At 37.4% G+C, this 27,403-nt stretch overlaps 2 protein-coding genes across 3 annotated transcripts; one reads left to right on the forward strand and one right to left on the reverse strand.

Annotated features, from left to right (window-relative positions):
* Window positions 1-1,018: 1,018 nt before the first annotated feature.
* Window positions 1,019-9,934, forward strand: kdm8 (lysine (K)-specific demethylase 8). Of its 2 annotated transcripts, none has more exons than XM_074656026.1 (8): window positions 1,019-1,155; window positions 5,154-5,632; window positions 6,526-6,698; window positions 7,562-7,694; window positions 7,780-7,830; window positions 9,282-9,431; window positions 9,550-9,642; window positions 9,727-9,934. In XM_074656026.1, the coding sequence occupies exons 2-8, from the start codon at window positions 5,177-5,179 to the stop codon at window positions 9,889-9,891; spliced, it is 1,221 nt and encodes a 406-aa protein (XP_074512127.1). In that variant the 5' UTR covers window positions 1,019-1,155; window positions 5,154-5,176; the 3' UTR covers window positions 9,892-9,934. The 2 variants fall into 2 exon arrangements, with proteins under 2 accessions (XP_074512127.1, XP_074512128.1); XM_074656027.1 differs by having other exon boundaries at window positions 5,154-5,626.
* Window positions 9,935-13,318: 3,384 nt separating this feature from the next.
* On the reverse strand, window positions 13,319-25,796 carry LOC141780700 (UNC93-like protein MFSD11). The gene is made up of 13 exons (XM_074656028.1): window positions 25,299-25,796; window positions 23,978-24,033; window positions 23,781-23,888; window positions 23,614-23,693; window positions 21,847-21,943; window positions 19,143-19,201; window positions 18,815-18,959; window positions 17,700-17,749; window positions 15,575-15,640; window positions 15,357-15,482; window positions 15,107-15,281; window positions 14,884-15,019; window positions 13,319-14,100 (listed from the first exon to the last, which is right to left on the reverse strand). The coding sequence occupies exons 1-13, from the start codon at window positions 25,386-25,388 to the stop codon at window positions 13,948-13,950; spliced, it is 1,341 nt and encodes a 446-aa protein (XP_074512129.1). The 5' UTR covers window positions 25,389-25,796; the 3' UTR covers window positions 13,319-13,947.
* Between the last annotated feature and the right edge of the window lie 1,607 nt (window positions 25,797-27,403).

Raw genomic sequence — 27,403 nt, forward strand, 5'->3', positions numbered from 1 at the left:
CAAGTATTTTTTTTAATTTTGAGGTACTTGTACTTTACTTGAGTATTTCCATGTTCTGATACTTTCTACTTCTACTCCTCTACATCTCAGAGGGAAATATTGTACTTTTTCCTCCACAACATTGATTTAATAACTTTAGTTACTTTACAAATTCAGATTATTAATACAAAATATAATCAACGAATATAAATGATGTATTATTATATATTAAACTACCCAGTAGTATATAAAGTTGTAAAATGAGCTCCACCTTAACCAGCTGCAACATTTAAGTGATGAACACATTAATGCATCAAAATCCAATAATATACATTATTCTGCATAATGTGTACTTTTATGTTTGGTACTTTGGTACGTTTTATGATAAAACGTCATTTCATCCTTGAAATTGCTTAAAGGTCCCATATCATGCTCATTTTCAGGTTCATACTTGTATTTTGTGTTTCTACTAGAACATGTTAACATGCTTTAATGTTCAAAAAAAACTTTATTTACCTCATACTGTCGACCTGAATATACCTGTATTTACTCTCTGTCTGAAACGCTCCGTTTTAGCGCATTTTGACGTAATTGCAACAGAATTGCATTAACATTGTGTTGCAACAGCTTGGGTGTACTTCCTGTCAACTGATGACATTCACATACACTGCAACCAGGAATAAACTGGGACACATTTAGAATGTATTACGTTTAAAATTGTTTCAAGGATCTAAATATTGTATATTCGTGACATCACGAATGGGCAGAAATCCAAACGGCTTGTTTCAATTCAGAGTTTCTGAATACGGGCTGTGTGAATTTCCCTGTGGATTGAGTGTTTTGATACTTTCACAGTATTTATATATAGGACCTAAGCCTGCTTTATAATAAAAAAACATGAAAATCTCACGTTTTTTATAATATGGGACCTTTAAGTTGCAATAACGCTGTGAGCTCACATATTTGTGCAGCATTTTAAGAAGCTTTTTTTATTCCTTCTTTTTTTTGGACACCATGAACGTATCGCGGAACCAATGTTCTCCGCAGCCAGAGTTCCCTGCCGGTTTGTTTTTGTCGTCTCACAGGCAGTAAAGTTGCAGCATGGTTTCTGTCCTCGTGACAGTCTCCTGTTTTAAAGAATTTATTGGATTAAAGGTGTAAATGTCGTGATTACAGGTAAATATAACATGTAACGTATTTAATGTCGCTTTAAATAGTAAGTTAGTGTCAATAGTTCTTCATAAAAAGTGAATATAAATGTGTACGTTTTGCGTTAAATATTGTTTATTGTGCACAATTTAAGACTATACAACATAACAAAAGAAATAAATGAATAATATAAGTTTGCAAGGCTTATCTGAAGCCTCTACCTAGAGACAAGATTAATATAAATGATTACATAATAGTGATAACAAACAATTAGGATAAGATATATATAATAACAACAATAACAATACAGTAAATATATAAAAAAACATAAAAGTGTGCGTGTGTTAGATAAAGCAACTCAAATGTTATTGTTAAGTTTCACATTAATGTAACAGAGAATTTATATGTTCTATCTGTTTTCTCTGAATGTTATATTCACATCGTTCCTCGTGTTATCTAATATATTACAGCTGTTTGTTTACTTTACATAGTGAAGACTTTGGGGATGTTTTACCAGCAATCTGACAACAGTTTGTTACAAAAAGTGAATATAAATTTGTACGTTTTGCATTACATTTTGTTTATTTGTTTATTTATTTTGCACAATTTAAGCGTATACAACATAACAAAAGAAATAAATGAATAATATACAGTGCAGGAAGAGGCAAAAAAAAAACACTGGGCTTATCTGAAGCCTCCACCTAGAGACAAGATTAATATAAAGAAATAATATGACTACATAATAGTGATAATAAAACAATTAGGACAAGATATATATATTGTTCTGCACTAACGCAAATGACAGACGACTGGCTAAAAGAGATAGATAATTCTAGGATAACAGGTGCAGTGTTACTGGATTTCAGCGCGGCATTTGATGTCATAGATCATGACCTTTTAATTAATAAACTACAACGTTATGGATTTAGATCAACTGCAATCACATTTATGAAGAATTATCTTTTATGCAGAACACAAAGGGTGTATTACAATGGCAGCATGTCTAACAGTAAAGGGCTTAACTGTGGCCTGCCGCAGGGCAGCTGTCTTGGACCTCTCCTGTACTCCATCTTCACAAATGACTTGCCATCTGTATTGCATAAAGCCAGTATACAAATGTACGCCGATGATTCCACACTGTATTACGCAGCAAATACAAGCGGCGAACTAGACCAAGTTCTATCTTCAGACCTAAACTTGGTCTACGATTGGATAAAACAAAATAAGTTGGTACTAAATATCTCAAAAACCAAATCCATTATTTTTGGATCTAGTCATAAGCTGTCATCTATGCCCACAATGAATCTCTACTTGGACAGTGAACCTATACAGCAGGTGGATAAGGTCACATTACTGGGACTAACCATAGACAATCAACTGTCATGGGTCGAGCACATAGAAACAATTGTCAGGAAAATGGGAAATGGTATCTCCATGGCAAAAAAATGCCTTCCGTATGTTCCAGCACACATTCTGGGACAAGTAGTTAAATCTTTAAGTTTAAGCCACCTGGACTATTGCTCACCTGTATGGTCTTCTGCACCGAAAAGCATACTGCGGAAACTACAAATTGCACAAAACAGAGCTGCAAGACTTGTGTTACACTGCCCCATGAGAACGAACACAGACAGCATGCATCATAAACTGTCATGGTTACCAGTAGAGAAAAGACTTGCCTTAAGCACAGCGACATTCTTTAGTAACAGCATTTATTCTACTAAACCCGAGTTTTTATACAGTCAAATTAGCAGATGCAGGGACGTTCACAGTCATTTCACTAGAACAGCGGGTGATGGCCAACTCATGTTACCTCACCCAAAATCGAATGCCTTAAAAAAGACGGTCATTTACCACGCCATCACTCACTGGAATAGCTGCCCTCTTCACATCCGTCAATCCTCTAACAAATCCACATTCAAATACCATCTACGAATACATTACTTAAACAGCTGATCGATAGTCCAGTGTTGGTCATGTATGGTTTTCTTTGTTTTCTTTGTTCCTTTTTCCCTGATGATGGGCCTTGAGGCTAAACAAAAAAAAAAAAAATTGTGGAAGATTTGTGTATGAATTTGAAATTTGAAATTTGAAATTTATATATGTTTGAAAATTTGAGTGTTATTAGTGTAACACAAATGTGATGTTGTATATAGTATGTATGTGATAAATTAATGTACATGATTTCGGACCCCAGGAAGACTAGCTGGTGCCATTGGTATCAGCTAATGGGGATCCTTTTTAAATAAATAAATAAATAATAACAACAATAACAATACAGTAAATATATCAACAACAAAAAAAAGTGTGTGTTGCGTGGAAGTGTATGGTTAGTGTTTGTGAGGAGGATATTGATTTAAATATCTATAAAGACTTCTGGGCAATATAACCAAACAACATTGTGAGTGGGGGGGAAAATAAAAAAACAAGGAGGAAAAGCAATTACAAAACAGATATTAAATGACCCTTTAAGTGACTTTTGAAACATTTGACAGATGAACAGTTTATCGATAGATGTGAATAGCTACTCCATAATTTTCTTCCCCTAAATCTTTTCGAAAATGTACCTCTACTAGTGAGACGTTTAGGAGGATGAAGATCTAGAGATTGACGTGTTGAGTAAGAATGGACCTGATAATTTGTTTTAAAATAGGTCTTGATCTGCTCAGGAATATTATAATAAATATAGTCTACATAATTAAATGGTGGCCATTATTAAATGTTTTTTTTTGCTTAAGGATTCAGAATCAAACACACTATATTTAGCAAAATCTTCATGTGTTCATGTCTCATATTTAACTGGCATTTGGGTGTTCAAATATATATTTTTTAATTAAAGTTATTATGATCCAGCCTCACAGCAAAGCTGACATCAGGTCCTTCTTCAGTGCATCTCTTTATGTTTTATTCTATATATTTATTTTGGGAGATTGAGGAGTAAACATGAGCAAAAAATCTTCATAATGTTCATTTATCATATTTTAACTTGCATTTGTGTGTTTAAATATATCTTTTTAATTGAAGTTATTATGATCCAGCTTCCCAGCAAAGCTGACATCAGGTCCTTCAGTGCATCTCTTTATGTTTTATATTATATATTTATTATTTTGTGAGATTGAGGAGTAAGCAAAGAGTGGAAACACGGTCGTCTAAAAAATGATCCCAATTTCTGAGATTTTTTAGAAAAATATCATTATCTTCCTCCCATTATGCGAGGTGCACTTTCAGTGAAGGTTCACTCTTCCCATCCTCCTTAATGACTTCCATAATAATATTTGACAGTGGGGCTAACATCCTAAATAATTGGAGTCTCAGCTTGTTTTGTTTTTGCAAAATGTGTGGAAATCAAAGGTGCACAAATGTTTCAGCTGGTGTGACTGTGCAGAATACCAGACTCATATGAGTCCTTTCGGAGGGCACTGCACGGTCACAACTGTCCTGACGCTGGAGATTACTTCAGGTTATGTGGCATATTAAATGCAACCGTTCAGTTTAGTTCTGTTCAGTCACAGTCCGACTCAAAGTTCACAAGGCCGTGTTTCTGTACTTAATGAATCAGGTGCACAAAGTTGGCTGCCTCATACTTTGGCATCATCTCCAGCTTCACAGAGCAATCCAAACACGGATGGAGTCACATGGAGGCAGAGTTGGCGGTTACAGATACCATGTGACAGAGTGTGTCATCACTGTGCGTGTGTCACACTCGCAGTTCTGGCTCATGATGCCCTCACCTGCGTTTTGTCGTTGCCAATTTTTGAAATTAGGTGTGTATACATCTGTTTCACTGCAGCAAAGAGGCTGGGGAATAGAAAAAGCAAGTGTCCCGTGTATGTGTGTAATGATGGTGGGCAGTTTTAGCTAATTGTGGACCCATGACCAGCTGAAATTAAATGACAACCTTTGCCTCCGATAATTACAGTGAATTTTTGAAGTAGTCTCCGAACAGTACACATGTAAATTTAAATGTGCATCATCATTATGGATTCAGTCTAAACTGTCCTAACTCACCTCCACTGTCTGTCCCACAGCATAAATACAGACCTTCTCATCAATGGCCACGCTGTGGTCAAAGATCTCCGCTGTCCTGCCTCATAATGAGGAACAGTTTCCACTGCAGTTCAGCGACAAAGTGGAGTCAAGTGTGGTGGAAATGCTCCAACGGTCCAGGCAGCAGCTGTACAGCGACACCACGAGCGCCAGCCGGATGATCAATGCTCAGATCATTTTGGATTTTTCATGGGAGAAACTCAACACGGGAACATGGCGCCATGTGGACAAAGAATGGAGACGCGTTTATTCGTACGGCTGCCTGTTCAAAGTGGCCGCTCTGTGTCGCGAAGATCCGTCAGCAGATGAGCTCCTGCAGGCTGTGAGGACTTGTGACATGGGTTTACTGATGGGTGCAGCCGTCATGGATAATATACTTCAGGTTGTTGTTCGGATTCTGCAAGGTGAAGTCAGGAAATCCACTAAAGAAGAAGAAGAACGTGAACCCACTGAGGTCAAGGTCAGTCCCGGGTCATTTTAGCTAAAACACACATTATTCTATGTGAGTTCGTCACTTTAGTTTATCATAAGTTATTTGACTTAATGCAACTTCATAGTATTGTTTTCCTGGAATTCTTCGAGGCTTAAAACGAATTGCTAAAGCACATTTATTATCAAATTTACAAAAATAAAAGGAAGGAAATCAGTCATTATCATAAATAAGATGTGTACTGCTGGTTTAATTTAGGTGATCACCAAGCACACCTTTGTCATCAAAACTATGCATGCAAAACTACAGAGAGGTTTTATGCGGTGCAGCCACACCTAAAATTCTTGATTCAAAGTTTGCAACAAACAATAACTGGAATAACTAGAATAAGCTTCTCTGACGTTTTAGACAAGTACTTAGATAAAGGGCAACAAACACTCAAATGTCAGATCACTTTGTTTAGATGCCATCGAAGTGGATAGTTTAGTCTAAAATTAGCAGGATTTTTCTGGACTACATCTTTGTTTCTCTTTGCCTTTTTACAAAACCTCAAAATTTAAAAGAAGCATTTATTCAAACACCTTAAGTATCCATGTCTATTTACAGTTATGGTTAGTGACTTCTCTCCACCTACATACATGTTAAGTGTAGTTAATTTGCCAAAAAAAATAGACAAAATGCATAATAAACAAAGATAAGATCAATTCCATTGATGGCTTTATTTATTTTTTCAAAATTACTTTAGATATCACGATGATATCGTTATTGTGAATTCTTTTGTCCACGATAATCATGTAATGATAAGTGATATTGTGACAGCCCTATCACAGACACACTGTTTTTCTTATTATTTTCCCTTAAACTTAAATTTCCCTTAATTGTAGAATTGAATTAAAGACTGTTTGTTTTGGTTTCATTAACAGAGAATAAAGATCGAGTGCCCACATGTTCCTGTAATCAACGAAGAGTTGGCCATTCCCAGAGTAAAGTGCCCTTCGCTGGAGAGCTTCAACACAAACTACCTGCTCCCCCTCAAACCAGTGATTTTAGAGGGGATCATTGAGCACTGGCCCGCCCTCAACCAACACCCCTGGAGGTTTGTTTTTACTTTGTGTATGTTCTTATTCAATCAAAGGGTTCTCTATACGAGAGCCACGCAGAGGCAAAATGCTCCCTAATCTCACACTTAGCACTTTTAAAGAGTGCTGTTTGTTTTGTCCAGATGACATGTCAGTTGTTTTCTATTATGAACCCATTTATCATAGTAATATGTTAAACTCATTTAGTCAAACCCCCGCAAAACGTCTGGCAGAAAATTATAGATTTGTTTTATAATCATAGTCACAAGGTTTATTTGGAAAACAACTCTCGGTATTAGTACAAGCATGTAGACCTCCATCCTGGTTAATCACTATAACCAATCATGTGTTCAGTCTAGCCATGTACTCGGACTGATTTACACTTGTGACTCCAGTTGAGGTCATTTATCTATAGCAGTCAGGACAGAAAACCTGCAGGACTCTGGTACTGAAGCACCACTGAGCATGTGACATCATCAGTTCGTCACCAGGCACCGTGACGCATAGTGTAAATTTCAGTCTTAATTGCCTTTAAAATGTGGGAACAATATAAACTGAAATTTAAGGTTGGTTTATTTGTCAAAACATCCCTGAGTCCTGACTCTGTCTGCCACCAGAGTCTGATAGAACTGCCTCTCCGTTTAAGATTATCCTTCACTGTCCTCCCTCTCACTGCTGACTCCTGACAGCTGACTATTCACTCTGACATCTGACATACGGCTCCTGGCATCTGACTCTCAGCTGATGGTGGAGGGAGGACATCGAGAACGTGCACTCATGACATGATTTTTGAGCTTTGCTAGAATCCTGTATAAACCAGATTTTGTAAAATGATGCTGTTGTATTTACAGATGCATTTCATTTTCTCCCTCCTGCAAAGCATAGAATACTTGAGGTGCGTCGCTGGCTGTCGGACTGTTCCCGTGGAGGTGGGTTCCAGGTACACGGACGAGGAGTGGTCACAGACGCTGCTTACGGTCAATGAATTCATCGATAGATACATTTTGAATAAAGTAAGTGCGTCCTCATCAGGTCTTGTTAACATAGAAATCTATGTGACTTCTAACACGGTGTTTTGATTCTCATTTGCTCACCTAGGATGGAGTAAAAGGTTTGGGTTATCTCGCTCAGCACCAGCTTTTTGATCAGGTATGATATTGTCTTTTCTGACTACATGATTATGGAAATAATAATCTATGAAGACCATGAAGAATTGAATTCTCCTTATTCCCAGCTGTCATCCTCCCACCACATCGCTTTGAACAGTATTGATTTTTTAGTCCTAATTTCAGCGTACAAGTCAATAAAATGTCTGGATTGAACTTTACAAAAAGGGCACCTTGTCAAGCTAAAAGTTATGTATTTTGCGCTGTTTGATGGATCAGAATGAGGCCAAATGCCGATTTTACACATTATTTCCTCATCCTTCAGGAATCACCTATAATCAGCAAATCATTATGCTAATTATATGTATCTAAAAAATGACTTTGCAATGTCATATTATAAGTGAAAGAGACAAATTTTAGGTTTTTCCTTTAGATAACGAACACATCTTAATTACAATCTGGGATCTTTTCTTATGAATGATTATTTAGAATAAAGGAGAATTAAGAATAATGACCAAACATAATATAATGTGCAGAGAATTCCGAAGTACATGATGTCACTGTACCATGAACTGAATCAGCTGAGGCTGATGGGAATGTTATTAGTTTTACAGGTATTAGGGAATAAATAAAAACATATCTCTAGTTTTATCTGTATGTCAGGATTTTAAAAAGTAACTATATATTGTTTTATTTTATTTTTCATTTAATTCTACACTAATTTAAATGTTGTAAAGATGTTCTATGTGTGTGTAACGTGAAGGGCAGCGCCAGTACTCCCTTTATTCACATGTTGGTGTGTTTATCGGCTGGTATCAGCAATCACTATTACACTCTGAATTTTTACAGTGAATAAAAGATATTAGAAGATATTAATATATATAATTTGAAGTTTTTTTACTTTAAAGTATGCAATTTCATTTTGGATTAGTATTACTAAATAATAATAATTTTATTATTTACACATATCACAGCCTTCGTCAGAACATTTAATTCCTCTTGATATGTTTGCCCTGAAAAATCATATTCTGTGAATCAAAGGTAGTTAATGAAACATTATTTAACAAGTTTTCAGACTATTTATTCACAAATTTAAAAAAAAAGTTATGACAAACAGTTCACTAATTATTAAATTGCGGAGACCATGGAAGTTAGTTTTTCGCTGCATAATAGGTTTAATATATTGTAATTTTAGTCGTATATTGTTTTTCTTCATAATTTTATAATAGGTCTAAATTTAGGTATACATTTCAGTCTGGACAGTGGTGGACAGACTAACAGACCAATATTGTCGTCCCTAGAGCCATGCTTGGCTTCAGAGTGGCTAAAAACACTGAAAATACACCATGAGCAAGTAAAACCAAAAAAATAATTTGTATTTTATGTTACTTGCTGGGAAACGTTGGCAAATGTTCTGGTTAGAAACAACATAATTTAATCAGTAAGTCTTAAATGTCCTCCTGATGTGATTTTGCTTGTTTGATGTTGCCATAGATACCAGAACTGAAGGAAGACATCCGCCCTCCTGATTACTGCTGCCTCGGTGAAGGAGACGAAGAGGACATCACTGTGAACGCGTGGTTCGGGCCCGGAGGTACAGTATCTCCTCTTCACCAAGACCCTCAGCAGAACTTCCTGGCTCAGGTGACGACATCAAGGCTGTTTTATGCATCCAGTTAGTGTCAAAGATCTGTCACATGATCGCAGTTTGTTAACCTCTTGGGATTCCCCCCCCCCCCACCCCCCCGTATTTATACATCAGGTGGTGGGAAGCAAATACATTCGCCTATATTCCCCAGAGGACACCGACAAGCTGTACCCTCATCAATCACAGCTCCTTCACAATACCAGTCAGGTGGGATTGACAGTCCATAGAGATGGTACACGTTGAGCCTGCAAATGTATGCAGCATTTCCAATTTCTGACTGTTTCCATGCAGGTGGAGGTGGAGAATCCAGACGCGGAGCGCTTCCCGGAGTTTGCCGACGCTCCGTATCTGGAATGCGTTTTACATCCTGGAGACGTGCTGTTCATCCCAGTCCAACACTGGCATTATGTCCGATCCTTGGAGCTCAGCTTCTCTGTCAGCTTCTGGTGGTCATGACTGCAGATCCATAATAAAAAGTTGTTGTTTTTTTACAGTACAATTTGAGTTGAGCTTGTTTTCTGCTTTGGAAATCAATTTGGAGTTTTTAAACTAATTTAGGGCTAATTGTCATAAATCTTAGGACAACCGCTGCTCACACAAACCTTTGATCCGTGAGCAATGAACACACACTGCTGAGTGATTAGTTTAATTGTGCTGATGATGATTGCAACAGCATCTATTGTGTGGAAAGCGAACAGCAGGGAAAGAAAAAAAACAAATGAGCAGTTAAAAATGTTTGTGCTCATTTCCTCCTGCATATAATTACAGAGAGTTGTTAGTCATCTCATTTGATAGGATATGTTCGTCTTTTCAAATTGGCATATTTAATTGTGTTCTCAACCTTATTCCTACAACTATCCTCAGATGTATGATTTCCATAATTCATGGAAATGAGGCAAGTCTTCAAATTTAATAACCCAGTGAGCTACAGGTATAAAGATGTGGTAATAAACACGGCTCTCTGGTTAAACTGACAGTCGGAGGCAATCAGGCAGGTCACAGATGAAAATTAATAAATTAAATGAATTAATCCCCTGGGCACAGACAGACTTTGAAATTAAAACTGTCTCTTTGGTTAAGTACCCTGACAGTCGAGCACCAAAAACACAACACCTGACTACAAAGACAGCATTTCACATCTCAAACCTCTTAACAAGCCCCCAGTCGTGTTTCCCGTAGGTCCATTTCAATAAAACCCCTCTCATTAGAACCATGAAGTATGAGAGGATGTGACAAAATGAAGTAGATCAGCACTGATGTACACATTTGATCTGCTTTTCAACCAAAGTCACAGTCAGCTGAAGTAGTGTTCTGGGAAATCAAAGGCTGTAAAAGGCAGAATACTGCTGAGGAGGTGAAGACTTGTGTGGGATTTTGTTTTAGTAAACAAGAAAAAAAAATGTTTCCGATTCTGTATAAACAAAGAAAGTAGTCTAAAACATGAGAAAACAAATGTGCAATTTGCTGCAAACGTAAAACATAAAGAGTCTATGAGGAGTCATTTTGTGACTGAAATTGGAATCGCTGTTTCTCTAAGTGCCTTTAAACATGTGCTCATATACATGTACGTATTTTAATTATGAATAGTTAATAGGTTTACTCATCTTGACAGCTTCCATGCTGCAGATTTTGGGCTGCTTAGCCGACTAATCGGTCATTTTGGTCTTTAGTCAATTAGCTGTTTTTTATGCTTTTTTCATGCTGAATGACTTATTTCCAAGAAACTTATGAGCACATCTTTGGTTAACAAGAGATTTAAAGTGGTGCTTTGTGTGATTCTTTGTGAGGAAACTCAGTTTTAGAGATCTGTCGATTAAATCAACTAATCGATTAGTTGAGTGTTATTCAACTAAAAAAATCTTTGGTCGAGGACAGACCTGCAGCAGATCAAATGTGTTTTTATTTAATTATGCTATTTATTTATTTTAGGACTGTCAATCTTTTAAAATATTTAATCGTGATTAATCGCATGATTGTCCATAGTTAATTGCGATTAATCACATTTTAGAAGTATAAAGTATAGTATAAATGGAAATAATCATGTCATATACAAGTACCTCAGAATAGTACTTAAGTATTCTTGAGTAAATGTTTAGTTACTGTCCACCACTGCGTTTAACCTTGTCTAGCAGCGTAGCTTTATACCAGGGCTGTCAATTGATTAAAATATTTAATCGCAATTAATCGCATGATTGTCCATAGTTAATCGTGATTAATCACACATTTATCTATCTGTTACAAAATGTACCTTAAAGGGAGATTTGTCAAGTATTTAATACTCCTATCAACATGGGAGTGAACATATATGCTTAATTTCTGCAAATGTATCTATATATTACTTGTAATTAATTAAAAACACAAAACAATGACAAATATTGTTCAGAAACCCTCACAGGTACTGCATTTAGCATAAAACAATATTCTCAAATCATAACATGGCACACTCAAGCCCAACAGGCAACAACAGCTGTCAGTGTGTCAGTGTGCTGACTTGACTATGAGTTGCCTCAAACTGCATGTGATTATCATAAAGTGGGCATGTCTGTAAAGGGGAGACTCGTGGGTACCCATAGAACCCATTTACATTCACATATCTTGAGGTCAGAGGTCAAGGGACGCCTATGAAAATGGCAATGCCAGTTTTTTCTCGCCAAAATTTAGTGTAAGTTTGGAGCGTTATTTAGCCTCCTTTGCGACAATCTAGTGTGACATGGTTGGTTTTTAAAACGATTTTGCGTTAACGTGTTATCACGTTTGCTTTGACAGCCCTTATTAATTTTTTTATTTGTCAATAGTACAATATAAGTGAGCAACATGAAAACAGGCAGTGCTTTACAAGTGTGCTAGAAATGGTACAATACAGGTGACAAACACATAAAACATAAGACACAGCACAAGACAAGCCGGCGAACTAGACTCAAACTCACCGATGCAAGAGACAAGAGAGTAAGCGGCAACATGGACAGCTACAATAACGTCAACGAGAGGAAAGAAAGAAAGAAAAATAGGTGTGTGTGTGTGCTTGTATATGGGTTTTCGATATAAAAGATAAAGCAGGGAGAGATAGAAGGGAGCACAGAAATAACCAAAGGAAGAAGTTTTTAGTCTTTATTTACGTCGTGATTTTCATTTTAGAGTCATTGTGGAATAAATAATAGCTGATGCATTAAACATTGCCAGTGTTCAGGTAATAGACTCATCCAAACCTGGTTACTTTCCTTATACGATGTTATCTAAACCAATATGAACCCTGCCTCTTTAATTCTGTGAGTAAACGCTGTGTACTTCACTTAGCCCATCAGCGCTTTGTTGTTGTCAAGTATGTGGCACAATTGACTTAAGATCACACAAAACTGCTTACTCTCATTATAATGCAATCAATACTCAATTACCAGTGAAGTAATGTGGGACCTCTGGGCCTATAACCCTCTCTCTCTCTCCTCCTGCTCCTCTTTTGATTAATGGCCTCATGGATTTTCAAATAAATCTGGCAAATCAGGATTAAAACCAGTAGATTTATCTTGTTTTGTGGTACAATAAACTGGATGTACACTGTTATGGTGAGTAAAACCCCCCCAGCACTTGGATCTGAAAGGTGTAACAAAAAAAGAACAGTTCCTTCTGAAGGAACATTTAATCCGTTCTGTAATTCAGTTCAGTCAAGGAGCATAAAGTTCAAGTGTGGGCCCTCAATTTGTCTGATTTACAGGTTATAAGCATCTTAATCAATAAGCGTGACCTCAGTAATATTCCTCTGCATTAATGTTTATCTATAGATCGAACCTTTTATGTCAGTGTTACAGTGGCCTTGACTGTGTTTTACATCTACGTCATGTGTTTATTACAAAACACTACATAACACAGTAAATCTTTCTGCTCGCCATTTTCGATTAACTCACTTAAAAACTTTATTCATCAAAGATGAAAACACCAACAATATGAACAATTTACAAAAACGGAGTTAAGAACAGTGATTGTCAGGCATTAATTAGTTAGCATATACTCTGAAACATGACAGGAACAATATTTCATTATATTCTCATCTATTTTTATCAAACTGTCAATTAAGCTGACTAACTATGGACAGCTCTAACAGTTTTAGATGCATAACATAGTTTCAACAATATGACACTGCCTTTAATAATAAACCTGAGCTGAAAGCAATGCAAATAGGTACAAGTGGTTATTTTTAAAATGCTACAGTAAGACAAACTGCAGCGGTGCAGGAGAGAAATAATGTTAATGGTTAGTGACGATACTGTGTAGTGTCGGGTTATTAGAATGGACGGTGCAAAGTACAATCCAGACTGATCGATAACCGGGTTATGCTTTTCAGATGTTTACTTAAGGCAACAGTTTAACCTATTTTGAGAGTGAATGTTATCCAAAATATATATGACCTACAGTGCATTATGATAAAAGAGATTAACCCCTCATGAAATAAAAGATAAAGGATTGGCGTTTTGTTCTGATTCTCAAACTTCATCCTATAAAACGGAAATGTCTTCTTTCTTAATATCCCTGCAGATCGACAGAGACGTTCTGCGTCCTCTCCACCACGAAGAAGCAGAGCGTCCCAGTGAAGCCCAGGATGACCATCAGCAGCAGCTGCCACTTCAACAGCAGGTATCCGCTGTAGAAGAACGCCACCGCTGCAAAAACAGACTGACAGAGGAGAATAGATTTTAAGATTGTTTTAAGTTCAACCGACAAGATCCATGATCGCTGACTGGGGAAGTTCATTGTACAAGTTTCATAATTGAACTTTAATTGCAGCGATGTACCGATTACGATTTTTTAAGAGTCTGATGTGCCGTTTCCGATTGTTCTTGTCTTACAACTTTAACCCTTTCACAGTCTGTTTTCTGTTCATGGAAGTTAATTGTAACATTTTGGTCTTCTAGAAATGTCTTATTCAGCGTTGGGTTGTACTTATCTCCACCCTCTCGTGTCACTTGTGGTTGCCAAAGACGGCCAACTACGGCCAAAAACCAGAACTCAAAGCTTCAAAACCATTGTCCACTAACCAATGGGTGACGTCACGGTGACTACACCCACTTCTTATATACAGTCTATGTGCAAAACTAGGGGGCGCACTCATGAAACTAAAAAATATCAAATACAATTCCTCCCTTGTGGTTTCAGATTCTTTCTCAAAGAAAACAGGACGGGTGATTTACAGAGCACACACGTGGGCTGTAACAGACAAAAGAATATGCAATTTAATTTCAGCTGAATTTAAAATACCACAATGTCTAGGGTTTATTTCTTGTTAGAGACCAATTTTGCAGCCAAGACAGCGGGGGGATTAAGTGGCGTGTGTGGGTCTTGTTCTTTTCCTTTTTAATGGCTTCAGGTGAATTTATTTCATACTTGACGAGACAACATTTTAACCCAGCTTTGCTCAGCTCTGCTAACAATGCCTGAGAATTGGCAACTTGGGATTACCTGGATGAATTTGAAGATGGCAAAGGCAGGCGTGCTGTGTTCAGCATAAACACAGCCTAATATGCTGTAGAGCTGCGTGTTGAAACAACTGTCCCCCAGTCCGAGCAAGAAGCTGCACAGCAGGGCGATGGATACGCTGAGGGAGAAAATATAGCTCTTATTAAAACTAAACAGAATAGTGTTCACTCTTCTGTGTTGTTAAATTGTTAGAGAAATGACCTACCTTGGCGCTAGATATGGTTTACTCTGGGTGGTGGTATTAAAGACGATGGGGGCATCATCTGGGATGTTGAGGAAGATCAGATAGATAGCGACGAAATGGACAACCATTCCCAGAAACACCACGGAGGTCCGTCTGAAGCGATTGTTCTTACACAGCAATCCAAACAAGCCTCCGCCTGATGAACATATTTACGAATTCAGTGACTTTCAATCACCTAAAAACGAGCTCTGATTGAGGAACGTCGACTTACCCACAATCTCTCCGAAGCCTACCACAATCCCAGAGATCCCAATCAAGCCTTTAGCTGCCACCCCGAACTGTGTAGTCGCCCCGATACACGTCCCATACACTCCGCTGTAGAAAGATAGCTCCAGGCCTGCAGAACAAGGAGGGCAACGCTGTAGCTGCAAGCCTTTTCACTGGAGGTTTAGATACTTATTACATTAATGCATTCCCCATGCGACTTACCGCTGTACGCCATGCAGGGACTCAGGAGCAGTATGGTTTTACTCTTCAGGAGTTGCAGGATGGTTTCTGAACGGGAGAAGACACAACACACTGATTTGAATTGCTAATAAATACATATTATATGCCTAACAAGTGGATTGAGTTCAGATAGGAATGTAGATGTTAAGGCCCCATTACCCTCTGACAATTTAAGTCCAATGCAGATAAACAATGAGGACATATTCTGTCTTAATAAGGCAAAAATAAACCAAATCTAAATGCAGGTGGAAAAACACCCAAGGGAGAATTTCACCCAGGCGGTTAGTGAAATTCAGATTTCAGGTTTGTTTATATGCCTAGATGGCCTCTCTTGACATGAATCAGTGCGCATCTTCGATAAAACGTGATACCTTTGCGGCAGGTGTGCACACGTCAAGATACACGCAAGACAAAGAGCAATCTGATCATCCAAACAACTTCAGGCTGCACTGAAGGCAGCCGCAATCGCGGCACAGATTCCTGTCGACAAACAGAGATATAATCTGAAACAGGCCGTTTCTGTGTTCTCTCTTGTGTTGCTAGAAGATTTTTATCCACATTAAAAAAAAAATTTCACTTGAAGAAAAACAAAACTGCCCGCTAGTTTCAGACTAAGAGCAGTGAAGTGTGGAGGTTACCTGAAGTATGCCAAAGAACATTTCTGTTACGTGTTTAGTGCCCGTTTCTGTAATATTTTGTGAAAAATCTCAGATGATACAAATTAACACCGTAAGGAAGTAAACACAGTATCATTTGAAATACAATATTTCAACTATATTTCTTTTATACAGGCATTCATGGTTCCCAGACGATGAATCCTAAAGACTTTGGTGATCTCCTGACTTTTCCTCTAGCGTCACCATGAGGTTCAAATTTGTGATTTTGAGTGAAATGTCTCAACAGCTGTTGAATGGATATGCTGTGGAATTTGGTTCAGACATTCGTGTTCACCTCAGGATGAAGTGAAATAACTTTTCATCCAGCGCCATCATCAGATCAAAATTTCAGTTTGGCCAATCGTTTATGACAACATTTTTCCAAAACTGATGACATTCCCATCCTCTTTAGCTATACGTTTTGTGCTAATTGGCAAATGTTGGCATGCTAACACGCTAAGAGCCACTAGAATAGAGGCAGATTCTTAAAGGGCCAGTGTGTAGCATTTCGGGGGATTTATTAGCAGAAATGGAATATAATATTCATAGCTACATTTTCATTAGTGTATAATCACCTGAAACTAAGAATCATTGTGTTTTTGTTAGCTTAGAATGAGCCCTTCATATCTACATAGAGAGCGGGTCCTCTTCATGGAGTGTGTTTCTACAGTCGCCCAGAACAGACAAACCAAACCCTGGCTCTAGAGAGAGCCTTTCATGTTTTTACGTTACCTGAAGGCCACCGTAGTTCTCCGACACGCTTGAGAAACTGTGTTAACGTGAGCCGCCGAGTGCAAAACCGTGGTACCACCAGCCGCCGCCTGACTTCCGTTGCTCCTTAAGTAGTGTTATTATGGTAACGGCATTATCACAGTTTTGCACTCGGCGGCTCACATTACTGCAGTCTTGGAAAGGGAGGCGTGAGCAGAGGGGTACTAAGTTGGTTGCAATCTGCAACCACACCACTAGATGCCACCAAATCCCACACACTGTCCCTTCAAATCCATACTACATACTAATTCTAGACAGTAAGTACTGCTTCATAATGAAATATTGCTTTAGCAGGTAGTATACAAGGAAATCAACATACTTTCCATTTCATACAAAAAGGAGATGATACAATACAAACACAAACTACTTCACAAATAGACATCAAAATGTATTTTTCTGATTTAACACAGTTTTGGTTTTCAGAGATTTTTCTGGAGTTGTCTCCCCAGCACCCACAATCTGTTCAAATGTTTCCCAGCTGTGAGCAGCTCCTCAATGCCTTTTGTGTATTGCATCATGGGAGAATAGTGTGCATCAACAGTGCACTCAAAAATCAGGTTTATTATGCATACTATCTGGTTGTATACTTCAATTTGCCCCTTTTCCAACATGATATAAAACTGTTTAGAATGAGTATAGTATGGATTTATACGGATGTATATATAGATAATACAACTTACTGAATTCCGACTTGGCATCCTGCACAGCAGTGTCCGCTCTGTCTTTATACCTAAACAAAAGAAAACAAAATCAATTTTAACTTTGACAAAGCTGAAATGAATCAATAGAGATAAACTGCACACACAAACAATGTCATAACTTCCTTCAAGTGACAAATAGGTAAAGTGATTTGCAAATCAAGGACACTTTAGCTGCATAAAAATCACAAGGATTCCTGAGAATCACAACACACAGTGTTTTTCTCAGTAAATGATGGCTCGCTATAGGAGCCTTTGTTATGCTGTTGGAATCAGTAAAACTCAGCCAATAAGCAAGGATCAAATAGCTGCATCTAGGAGATACTTGAAACACTTTCTAAACACAAACAGGCAGACTTAGAGGCTTAGAGAATAAGTGTTGTCCAGAATTAGCACACTAACAACATTTCTAAATGATCTACTAATTTCAGGCTCATCATGTTTTTCACAAAACTGATTTTCTTAGTGTTGAAATGCATCAGGGCCGGCTACTTTTCCCGTGACTTTCAGCGGTCTTTGAAGCCGGCTATCTCATGATTTGAGGCCAGACTTTGTCCAGAGTCAAGCTATAAAAATGTAAATAATGTTGAGGGCCGTGCACGGAGAATTTTTGTTCTTTAACCGCCGTCACCCTCAAAGAGAAAGTCTCTGTCCCAGCTGCCCCCAAATCGGCCTGATTGCACCCTACTTGTGTAAAGTGTGATGATTAGGCTCGACTTTGTCAAAATTGCAATGATCTGCGGAAAAATGGTCTGTCATTTTTGTGAAGGACAAGAGTGATTTAAAACTACTGCAGTGGTAAGTCATGTTGCAAAATTCAAGGTATGTTATTTGAAGAAATATATATTTGTAGGTGGTTTGGTTAGAGTTTAACATGGTCAACTGGATAAAAGGTAAATTTACTTTTTTGTCATGTTCACTCTAATATATATTTGTGTTTGTATGCATAAAACAGTCTATTTCACTTTTTATTCATCACTTGAGCTTCGTATCCTCTTTGTCCTTTTTCCAAGTAGTGGTTCAGACATTTTTTATATATCCTGAGTGATTTTGACTTCAGTGAAAAAGGTGTAATTATCTTAAGTATGTTCATTTACATCACGCGTGTTGAGAGCAGCGACTGCCCTTCCTCTTCAGAGAGCATCTCCTCGTCAGGATGGCTCTTTCTCAACACCAGGAAGCTGAGTGTGCCGAGTACGGAGGCGACCAACAGGGACAGAAAAATGTTTTTCCTGCTGCTGTCTGAAAGAGGAAGATTAAAATAAACCGCTTAATTAAAATACACAAGATATATTAACAACATTAAGCCAGGAGCACATTCAGAATAACCAATCACTCACATAATCCTCTTGGTATTTTGCTTTCATCATCATCATAGATTTTGCTATTATAGTCACGTCAGTACTTACTCCAGTTTAAACCTACCTGATATCTCAGTTCTTCCATTCCAGTCAAAGTAAATGTAGAGATTGCCAAACAGCATGCTGTAAAGAAGATAAAACAGGTAAACTAAGTGAGTTGACAGACAAAAAAAAGTTTCAATCGTCCATTTTTTCACATTAAACCTTTTTTTTTTTAAACTCTTTGGGTAATTTGACAAAACAATTCCACCTCAAGGTCCATTTAGTAGCTGTTCTGGAGCTTTCAATCATATATCATGTGATCTTCATCAGTGGAGAGAATTTGCTTTCGCGTCATAGAATTATAAATTTTCAGATTTACGATTTTTTTCGAGCACTTTAAGGATGAAGATCATGCAATATGATTGAAAGTACAGAACAGCTACTATTATATAACTATAGAACAAAGTTACATTTAGTTCTATAAAGCTAAAATGTGATATCATGGGAAGGCGTATAAATAGCACGACATTACAAGGACATGCGTGTCATGATAACGCATTTTAGCTTTTTCCCGTGCCTTTTTTACGCCACGCAACAAAACTATGGTAACGACCACAGTTATATTTAGATAACAAAACTTAGTTAGGTTTAGGAAAAACATCATAGTTGGGCTTAAAATAAGTACGTAAACTGAGTAAAAATACGTACAGAAACAACGTAGCGTCCAGAAAACAAGTCACAAACATCGAAACCCGTCAAAAACGTCACTTCAAAATGACTCAACACCAGTCTTGGACAAGAACACTGGTCTCGAACACGGGCCTCGTGGTTGAAAGTTGTGTGTTTGTTGAACCCATCCACCTCCCCATAAGCAATCTCCCTCGCTTTTTATTCTACGTCATTAGCTCTGAGCGTAGCATATTCACACGGATGTTTTTCCATTGCAGTCAGTACAGACTACATGGCGTACAAATGACACACAAAAGCAAGAACGGCGTTCTTATTCACTTCACACTCAAAATGACTTGCAAATTATTATTGTCATTCATACACCATTAGCGCGACCGGGGCGAGTCACCAATTGGACCAATCAGGGACCAGATAAATCATTCAATAACATTCAAACATTTAGTTGTAATGCCCTTTGTGCAATTTGTTGTGTCCAAGAAGTTTCGTGTGAATCAAACCTCTGGTGGTGTAGCACTCTGGAGCTTTCTCAGCTTAAATGTCGACCTTTAGTTAAAGTGATCCCATTAGTGTAATTAAAAAACACTGGCTGTAAGAGTGCTATCTGAAATGTCATCTGAGAAATCATGTTTGACAGACAGAAAAAGCAAATTACAAGGACTGGACTTTGTTGTTGTTGTTGTTTGGATCAAATGCTGACTTTCTAAACACTATAATCTGCATTTCTGCCTTTGAGGGTGCTTCTCTTATTTTTTGGTGAGCTGTTTATTTGCCTTTCATGGTGAACAGGGCAGTCCTATAAAATGCTGTGTTCTATTTATGTCTTTAATTACATATCACCTAAACTAAAAAATGTAGATGAGCAATTAGTCCTTCCCAAAGCCTCAGCGAGGGATAACAGGGGGTTATTCATAAAAGATAACAGTAACTGCATTCTGTGTGTGTGAAGAAGTGATTCATAAGTTTACTGTGGCAGGGATCACCACTGCAGAGGCAGATTAGCATTGCCCTATTGTGAGCTTTGGAGCAGGTGACAGCCAATGTAATTATTATACTAATTCAATTTGCATATTTTAACAAATACAAATTAGTTGTCCAAGCCAGTGTGCAGGAGCAGCGGGCCGAATACAAGAGATGAAAAAGCCAAAACTCTCACCTGCAGGACGCTATTTAAAGAGGTTTGGATGCTTTTTTTTATATTTTGCAGAGAAACTAATGACTCACTAACAGCAGTTTGTAACACGATTTATTAAATATATTCTAAAATAAAGCATACAGTAATATCCTGTCAGGCTAAAAATACAGGCCTGACAGTATTTGTGGCTGGTGCAGCGTAACAGTATCTTTGATCAACTGAAATAGTTGCATCAAACAAAAACAGAAGAAGAACATGGTGATGAATTGTGTTTTATGCACTGAATGTAATGATGGGAGGACATAATATAATGCAGGCTACATTGATAACAAACCCTGGGGTTGGTTTAGGAAGCAAATTAGCAGGAGGATTTTTAGATTCTCAAATAAAAAAATTATATTTAATTCACTAAAGGCCGTAGTTAAAGCTGCAGTAGTTAAAAAATGGAGCAAATGTGATTAAAAAAAAGTTATTTTTATAAAATGGTCACTATATCCTGACAGTAGTTCATGAGACAGGTAATCTCAAAAAAAAAAAATCATGTGCCTCTGTGTCCTCCGGTGCTCCTAACGGCATCTGCAAGATTTCACAGACCGGAGGGAAACAACCAATCAGAGCTCATCTGGAGTCTGCCGTCCAGCTGCCGTCTCTGAGCAGCTGTCAATCACTCACGAACTCCGATCAAACGGTCAAACTAGGCAGCGCTGATCAAATATCAATCAATATTGTTACTGTAATGCAGAATTCTAGTTTTCTGTCAGAACACTTGTATTACAATATGTTGAAAGGTTATTACGGGATTTTTGCCCAATGATGCCAAAAAGAATTCTGCCTATAAGCTTTAGATCATTTTCAGAGAATCACATCCAAGTATTATAATGTAGTGTAGTTTAAATTAATGAATGCATCTATTACCCCTGAATGGACTGAAAGCTGGAGTGTAACTGTGTCAGGAGCTGCATACCTGCACTGTAGGAGAGCCCAGAACATCCCTGTGTTCCTGTTGATGGTGGAAGCGTCTGAGTTCTCCACCAGAAAGTGTCCTTGAGCCGTCCAGAGCACTGTAGGAAAGAGCGTTAGACAGGTCATTTGAGACAGAAACATTTAACCAGTCAGTTAATTGCAGACGCAAAGTGAAATATTATCTCTCTGTGTTGGTAAGTAATGCCTCTAACCACACAGTCGCTCCGGGACATGATACAAATTCATCACAGGCTGCATTAAAAAAACAGCCCCAAATCATTTCTCTTAATTTTCCCAGTAAACGCTCAGCAGAGCTTTCTCAGTATTTTCTCTAACATCTGCGAGCGAGCTCAAAGCACTGCGCACTATTTACAGAAACAGCTCCTAACCCATTTAAGGTCTAATTTGGGATATACTGTTTACTCGCATCAACACATACCAGTCATGATAATCCCTGTATACATGATTAAACACTAGTTGGAACACAGAAACGGAGCTTTAATAGGCTGCAAAAAAACAACAAGTTGAAGTATTTATGTGTACTTTTTTTTGTAAATGGGATGAGATTCAGAATGTGCCAAAAAATGTAAACCTGCATATTCTGAATAAACTGGCATATAAATACACTGTAAACTAGAGCTGGAATGATTAGTTGATTACAGTGATGTAATGTAACAAAATTATACTTCATTAAGACTTTTACTCAAGTAATATTCTAATAGGTGACTTTAACTTCTACTAAAGTCATTTTCTGGTTAGATATCTGTACTTTTACTCAAGTGTGGCTTTCAGGGACTTCATCCACCACTGGTTATCAATATTTTGATAATTGTCTAATTGTTTCTGTCATTTTTCAAGTCAAAAATGCCAAATATTTCCCTATTTCAACTTCTCAAACGTGAGGATTTAATGCTTGTCTTTGTCATATCTGGTAGTTTTGGGGTTTTGGAGACAAAAGAAGACATTTGACGATGTCACCCTGAGCTCTGGGAAATTATAATGAGCACTATTCATAATTTTCTGGCATTTTATAGACAAAACGATTTATTAAGAAAATAACCATGGGATAAGTCGATAATGAAACTGATCGCTGGTTGCAACCCTACTGGAAGCAAAAGATAAAACTCCAGATGTTAAATTAGAGTTAATGTAACTAATATTAGTAATAGAGCTGCAACAACGAATCAATTAATCAATTAGTTGTCACCTATTAAATTAATCGGCAACTATTTTGATAATCGATTAATCAGTTTGAGTAATTTTTTTTTTAAAAAGGGTCAAAATTCCAGCTTTCCTTTCTCCTCTATGGCAGTAAACTGAATATCTTTGAGTTGTGGACGAAACGAGACATTTGAGGACGTCATCTTGGACTTTGGGAAACACTGAGCAACATTTTTCACCATTTTCTGACATTTTATAGACCAAACAACTAATCGATTAATCGAGAAAATAAAACAGATTATAGTTGCGGCCCTAATTAGTACAAATATAATAACTTGATTAGTTTTTCTTGACATTATAACCCAGGTTTCAGGTCTGCAAGGTATACGGGGAGAGACATTGAAAATAGACAAAGCTCCAAAAACCAAAAGTCGTCTTAAATGACTGTAATGTGCTCAAATTTTTCAAATTTTAAAGTTTACTAATCACCGCCTCAACTATAATCTGCACGCTTTTGCAAACATTTCCAGAAGCTACAGTCGTAGCTTCAACATTATGTAACCAAATATTAAAAAAAACTAATTTCACATGTGGTAGAGGAACTTACTGGCTGCTCCCATGCCGATCAGAACAGATGTCAGGTAAAAGGACCATGTTGAAGGGATGATGAACACAGCAATGTACCCACTGCACAGAGAAAGCATATAGAACAGCAATGAGCAACATGTCTGTCAACATATACATCCTGTATGTAATTACCATGACAATGTTTACCTGTAAAGTAGGCCACTCAGAAACATGGTTATCTTCGGTCCAATTACTGCAACCACTGTTGGTGCAAGTAAATTGGAGAAGGAAAAGACCCCATAGATGATGCCAAGACTGTGAAGGAGGGGAAAGAGGATTCAAGTTGTACTTAAATATGTACTTGAATGTGTTTTTCTCCATCCTGAGTTGAGGATGTGACCTACCTGTGGTACCCACTCCCAGTGAAACTCTCATTCTGCAGGCTTTTCACTACAGTTTGCTGAAAATAAGATGAAAAGCACAAAGGGTTAGACTGGACAAAATGGATCATACACTGTAAACAATTGCTGTTAATTTACAGCAGGATTTCAACAGTATTAACCTGTTATTGCTAAAAACAGTGCTTTACTGTTAATACAAAAGAAAACCTGATAAATTACGCTCATAGGCCGTTTTTTAACTGAACTATAATGCATTCTTAAAAAACATCACTTTACTGCTGATCAACTGTCTAAAGTATCATCAGTAACAGTTTCATGCAGTATTTTTTAAATTCTGGGACCTGATCTGCACATGTGAGGCTTGTACATTGCACATGATGGAAAATCAGTGAATTAGCTTTATTGTTCTTCACTCACATGTTGTTCTGGTTTGCATTCTGTACTCAGCTATAGACAGACATTTTCGGAAAAGGGGCAACAAGTCTATTATAGCCTTTTTCCTAACAAGTGCCTTTAATTGTATTTAGTGTGACTATTCCTATGTCTGTAACCTGCTAAATCTATTCATCTAGGCAACAAATAATGTTTATTAAAATGTATGTAAAAAAATACAACCTAAATAGTGCATTAAAACAAATCAGTAAGATAATGTAAAAGAAAGGTGAAAAACGGCTATATAATGTATCTTTAAACAGTAAATTAACTGTAAAATACTGTGAAATTAATAAAAAAAACACAGTTCAAACTATATTTTTCATTAACAGTACAAAGCTGTAAATTTCAGCGACAGTATAATAATATTAATTTTACAGTAACGTAAAGGCAACCCTGCTGCCAGTTCGTTACTGTTATTTTACTGGGAAATTCTTAACAGTGTAATTATGTCCTCAAGTTTGATCATTTCACTGAACATTGAAGGAAATTCGAAACACGAGGTGCGCATGACATACAGCTCTGACTGGCTGGTTTCCCACTTTACACATCTGAACTGGGATTTTTTTTTTTTTTAATAACAAAACCAAAAAACATTTGTTTTATGGTTCATTGTTCTCCACATAAAGATTTTTAGTAATTATTCGAGATAAATTACACAAATTAAACTATTTTGTGTGTGTTGCAGAAATAGATCTCCAATTGCAGACAAACATTGAATGTGTTTTTACAGAGTCAAGTGACAGGAAATCTGCTCCAGGCATTAAAATCTGCAGCTCAGTTCTTCTGCATGCTTTCTGATAATAAACTTTTAAGAAGCAACAACAACAACAACAAACAGATGTGAATTTACAGTCTAATAAGATGCGTAATAACTGCGTAATAAACTTACTTCAACGTTGCCACAGGTGGTGAAAGCTGTAAAAATGAACAAAAATCCCACACCCAGGATCACTACGTTGAAAGTCCTTTTGTCTGCCATTGTGTGTTTTCTTTCTTTACTTAACTCGTCCTAGTAGCAACAATACATTTTAAACTTGGTAATGTTGTGCTGTGGCCTCATTTGAACTAGGAAATTCTCCCATACAGATGCATTAACGATAAATCCATTTGCACCAAAGTCGCGCAACTATAAGTATCCTTTACTAACTGTTTAGTTCCAGTTTAATGCGCAAACAGCAGCAGTTCTAGCGGAGAGTCTTATGGGACACACACAGCAACAGTGTAGAAGGGCACTTCCCTTCTATCATAAGTACGCATGACAACTTGTGACTTCAATTACAAGCACTTTTTTTGTAGTCTTCCTTGTTCTTCTTCGACTTCTCGCCATGGTTTTCCTCTCTCTCTCTCTCTCTCTCTCTCTCTCTCCTGCTGCTTCTTCTTCTTGTCTAATTTGTTGCAGTCATTTACTCTCACTTATCTTTGCTGCCTTCCAGAGGAAACCAGCAGGAATATTCTCCCATGAAAAGGAAAAACAGTCCTTTGACATTGAACTGTTACTGTCAGTGGTGGAAAGTAACTAAGTAGCCTAAATGTAACCTAATCACGTACTTTCAACTACTTTTACTTTACTTGAGTACTTCCATTTTCTTTTTTCTTTTTTTTTTCTTTTTTTATTATACATACTTGTACACACATAACATGACCATACCAAGAAGAAAAGGAAAAATACATAACTAGATAATAAGAAAAGGAGAAAAAAAAAGGGGCAGGGAGTGCAGAGCAATATTGTTACAAAAAACATTTTAACTTATATTACCGACTGACAGCAGTCGCACAAAAATATCCATTCCACATTGCATGTCATTTCAGCATAGACATAATTTATTTATGGACAGTCAGACTCCACAAGAGTGTGTGTCTCGACAGAATGTGGTGTGTTCAGGAATGACCTGATTGAAGTCCAAGGACCTTCAAGCCCACTGTCCAGTTTTTTTTCCAGTCGTGGCCGCTTGTTCCATTGAGACCAAGTCCAATTGTCCAAACTGAAACAGTTTAGGTTTCCTCACATTTTGGAAAGTGTGGAAAGTGAGTACTTCCATTTTCTGCTTCTTTATAGGCTACTTCTGCTCCACTACAATTCAGAGGAAAATATTGTACTTTTTACTCCTTATGTTATATCTTTAGTTGGTAGTTACTTAGCAGATTCAGAATATTAATACAAAATATGATCAACAAATAATGATGTATTATTATACATTAAAGGTCCCATATTATAAAAAAAGTGAGATTTTCATATTTTTTATTATAAAGCAGGCTTAAGTCCTATATAAATACTGTGAATGTATCGAAACACTCAATCCACAGGGAAATACACACAGCCCGTATTAAGAAACTCTGCATTTGAAACAAGCTGTCAGGATTTCTGCCCATTCGTGATGTCACAAATATACAATATTTAGACCCTTGACACAATTTTAAACGTAAACATTCTAAACATGTCCCAGTTTATTTCCTGGTTGCAGTGTATGTGAATGTCATCAGCTGACAGGAAGTACACATGGAACCAAGCTGTTGCCTAGCAACGCAATTCTGTTGCAATTCCGTCAAAATACGCTAAAACAGAGCGTTTCAGACAGAGGGTGAATACAGGCATATTCAGGCAGACAGTATGAGGAAAATAAAGTTTTTTTTTAACATTACAGCATGTAAACATGTTCTAGTAGAAACACAAAATACAAGTACGAACCTGAAAATGAGCATAATATGGGACCTTTAAAGCTTCAGTAGGCAGAACGTTTTTGGCATCATTGGGCAAAAAATCCATAATAACCTCTCAGCATATTGTAATACAAGTGTTCTGCTCCTCCTCATGGCTCTGTTTTCAGGCTTTAAAAAATGTAGCCCGTGACCAGAGACTTTGGCCAATCACAAGTCATTTCACCTATCGTTCCTATTGAGCGTCCTATTGGCTGTGCTCCGGCTGCTGGGCGGTGCTTGGTATTTCCTCGACAGATTTCAACATGGCTGCCGTGTCACAAACTTTCTCATTTTACA

The sequence above is a fragment of the Sebastes fasciatus genome, chromosome 13 (assembly GCF_043250625.1).
Source record: "Sebastes fasciatus isolate fSebFas1 chromosome 13, fSebFas1.pri, whole genome shotgun sequence".
NCBI classification, from domain to species: Eukaryota; Metazoa; Chordata; class Actinopteri; order Perciformes; family Sebastidae; genus Sebastes; species Sebastes fasciatus.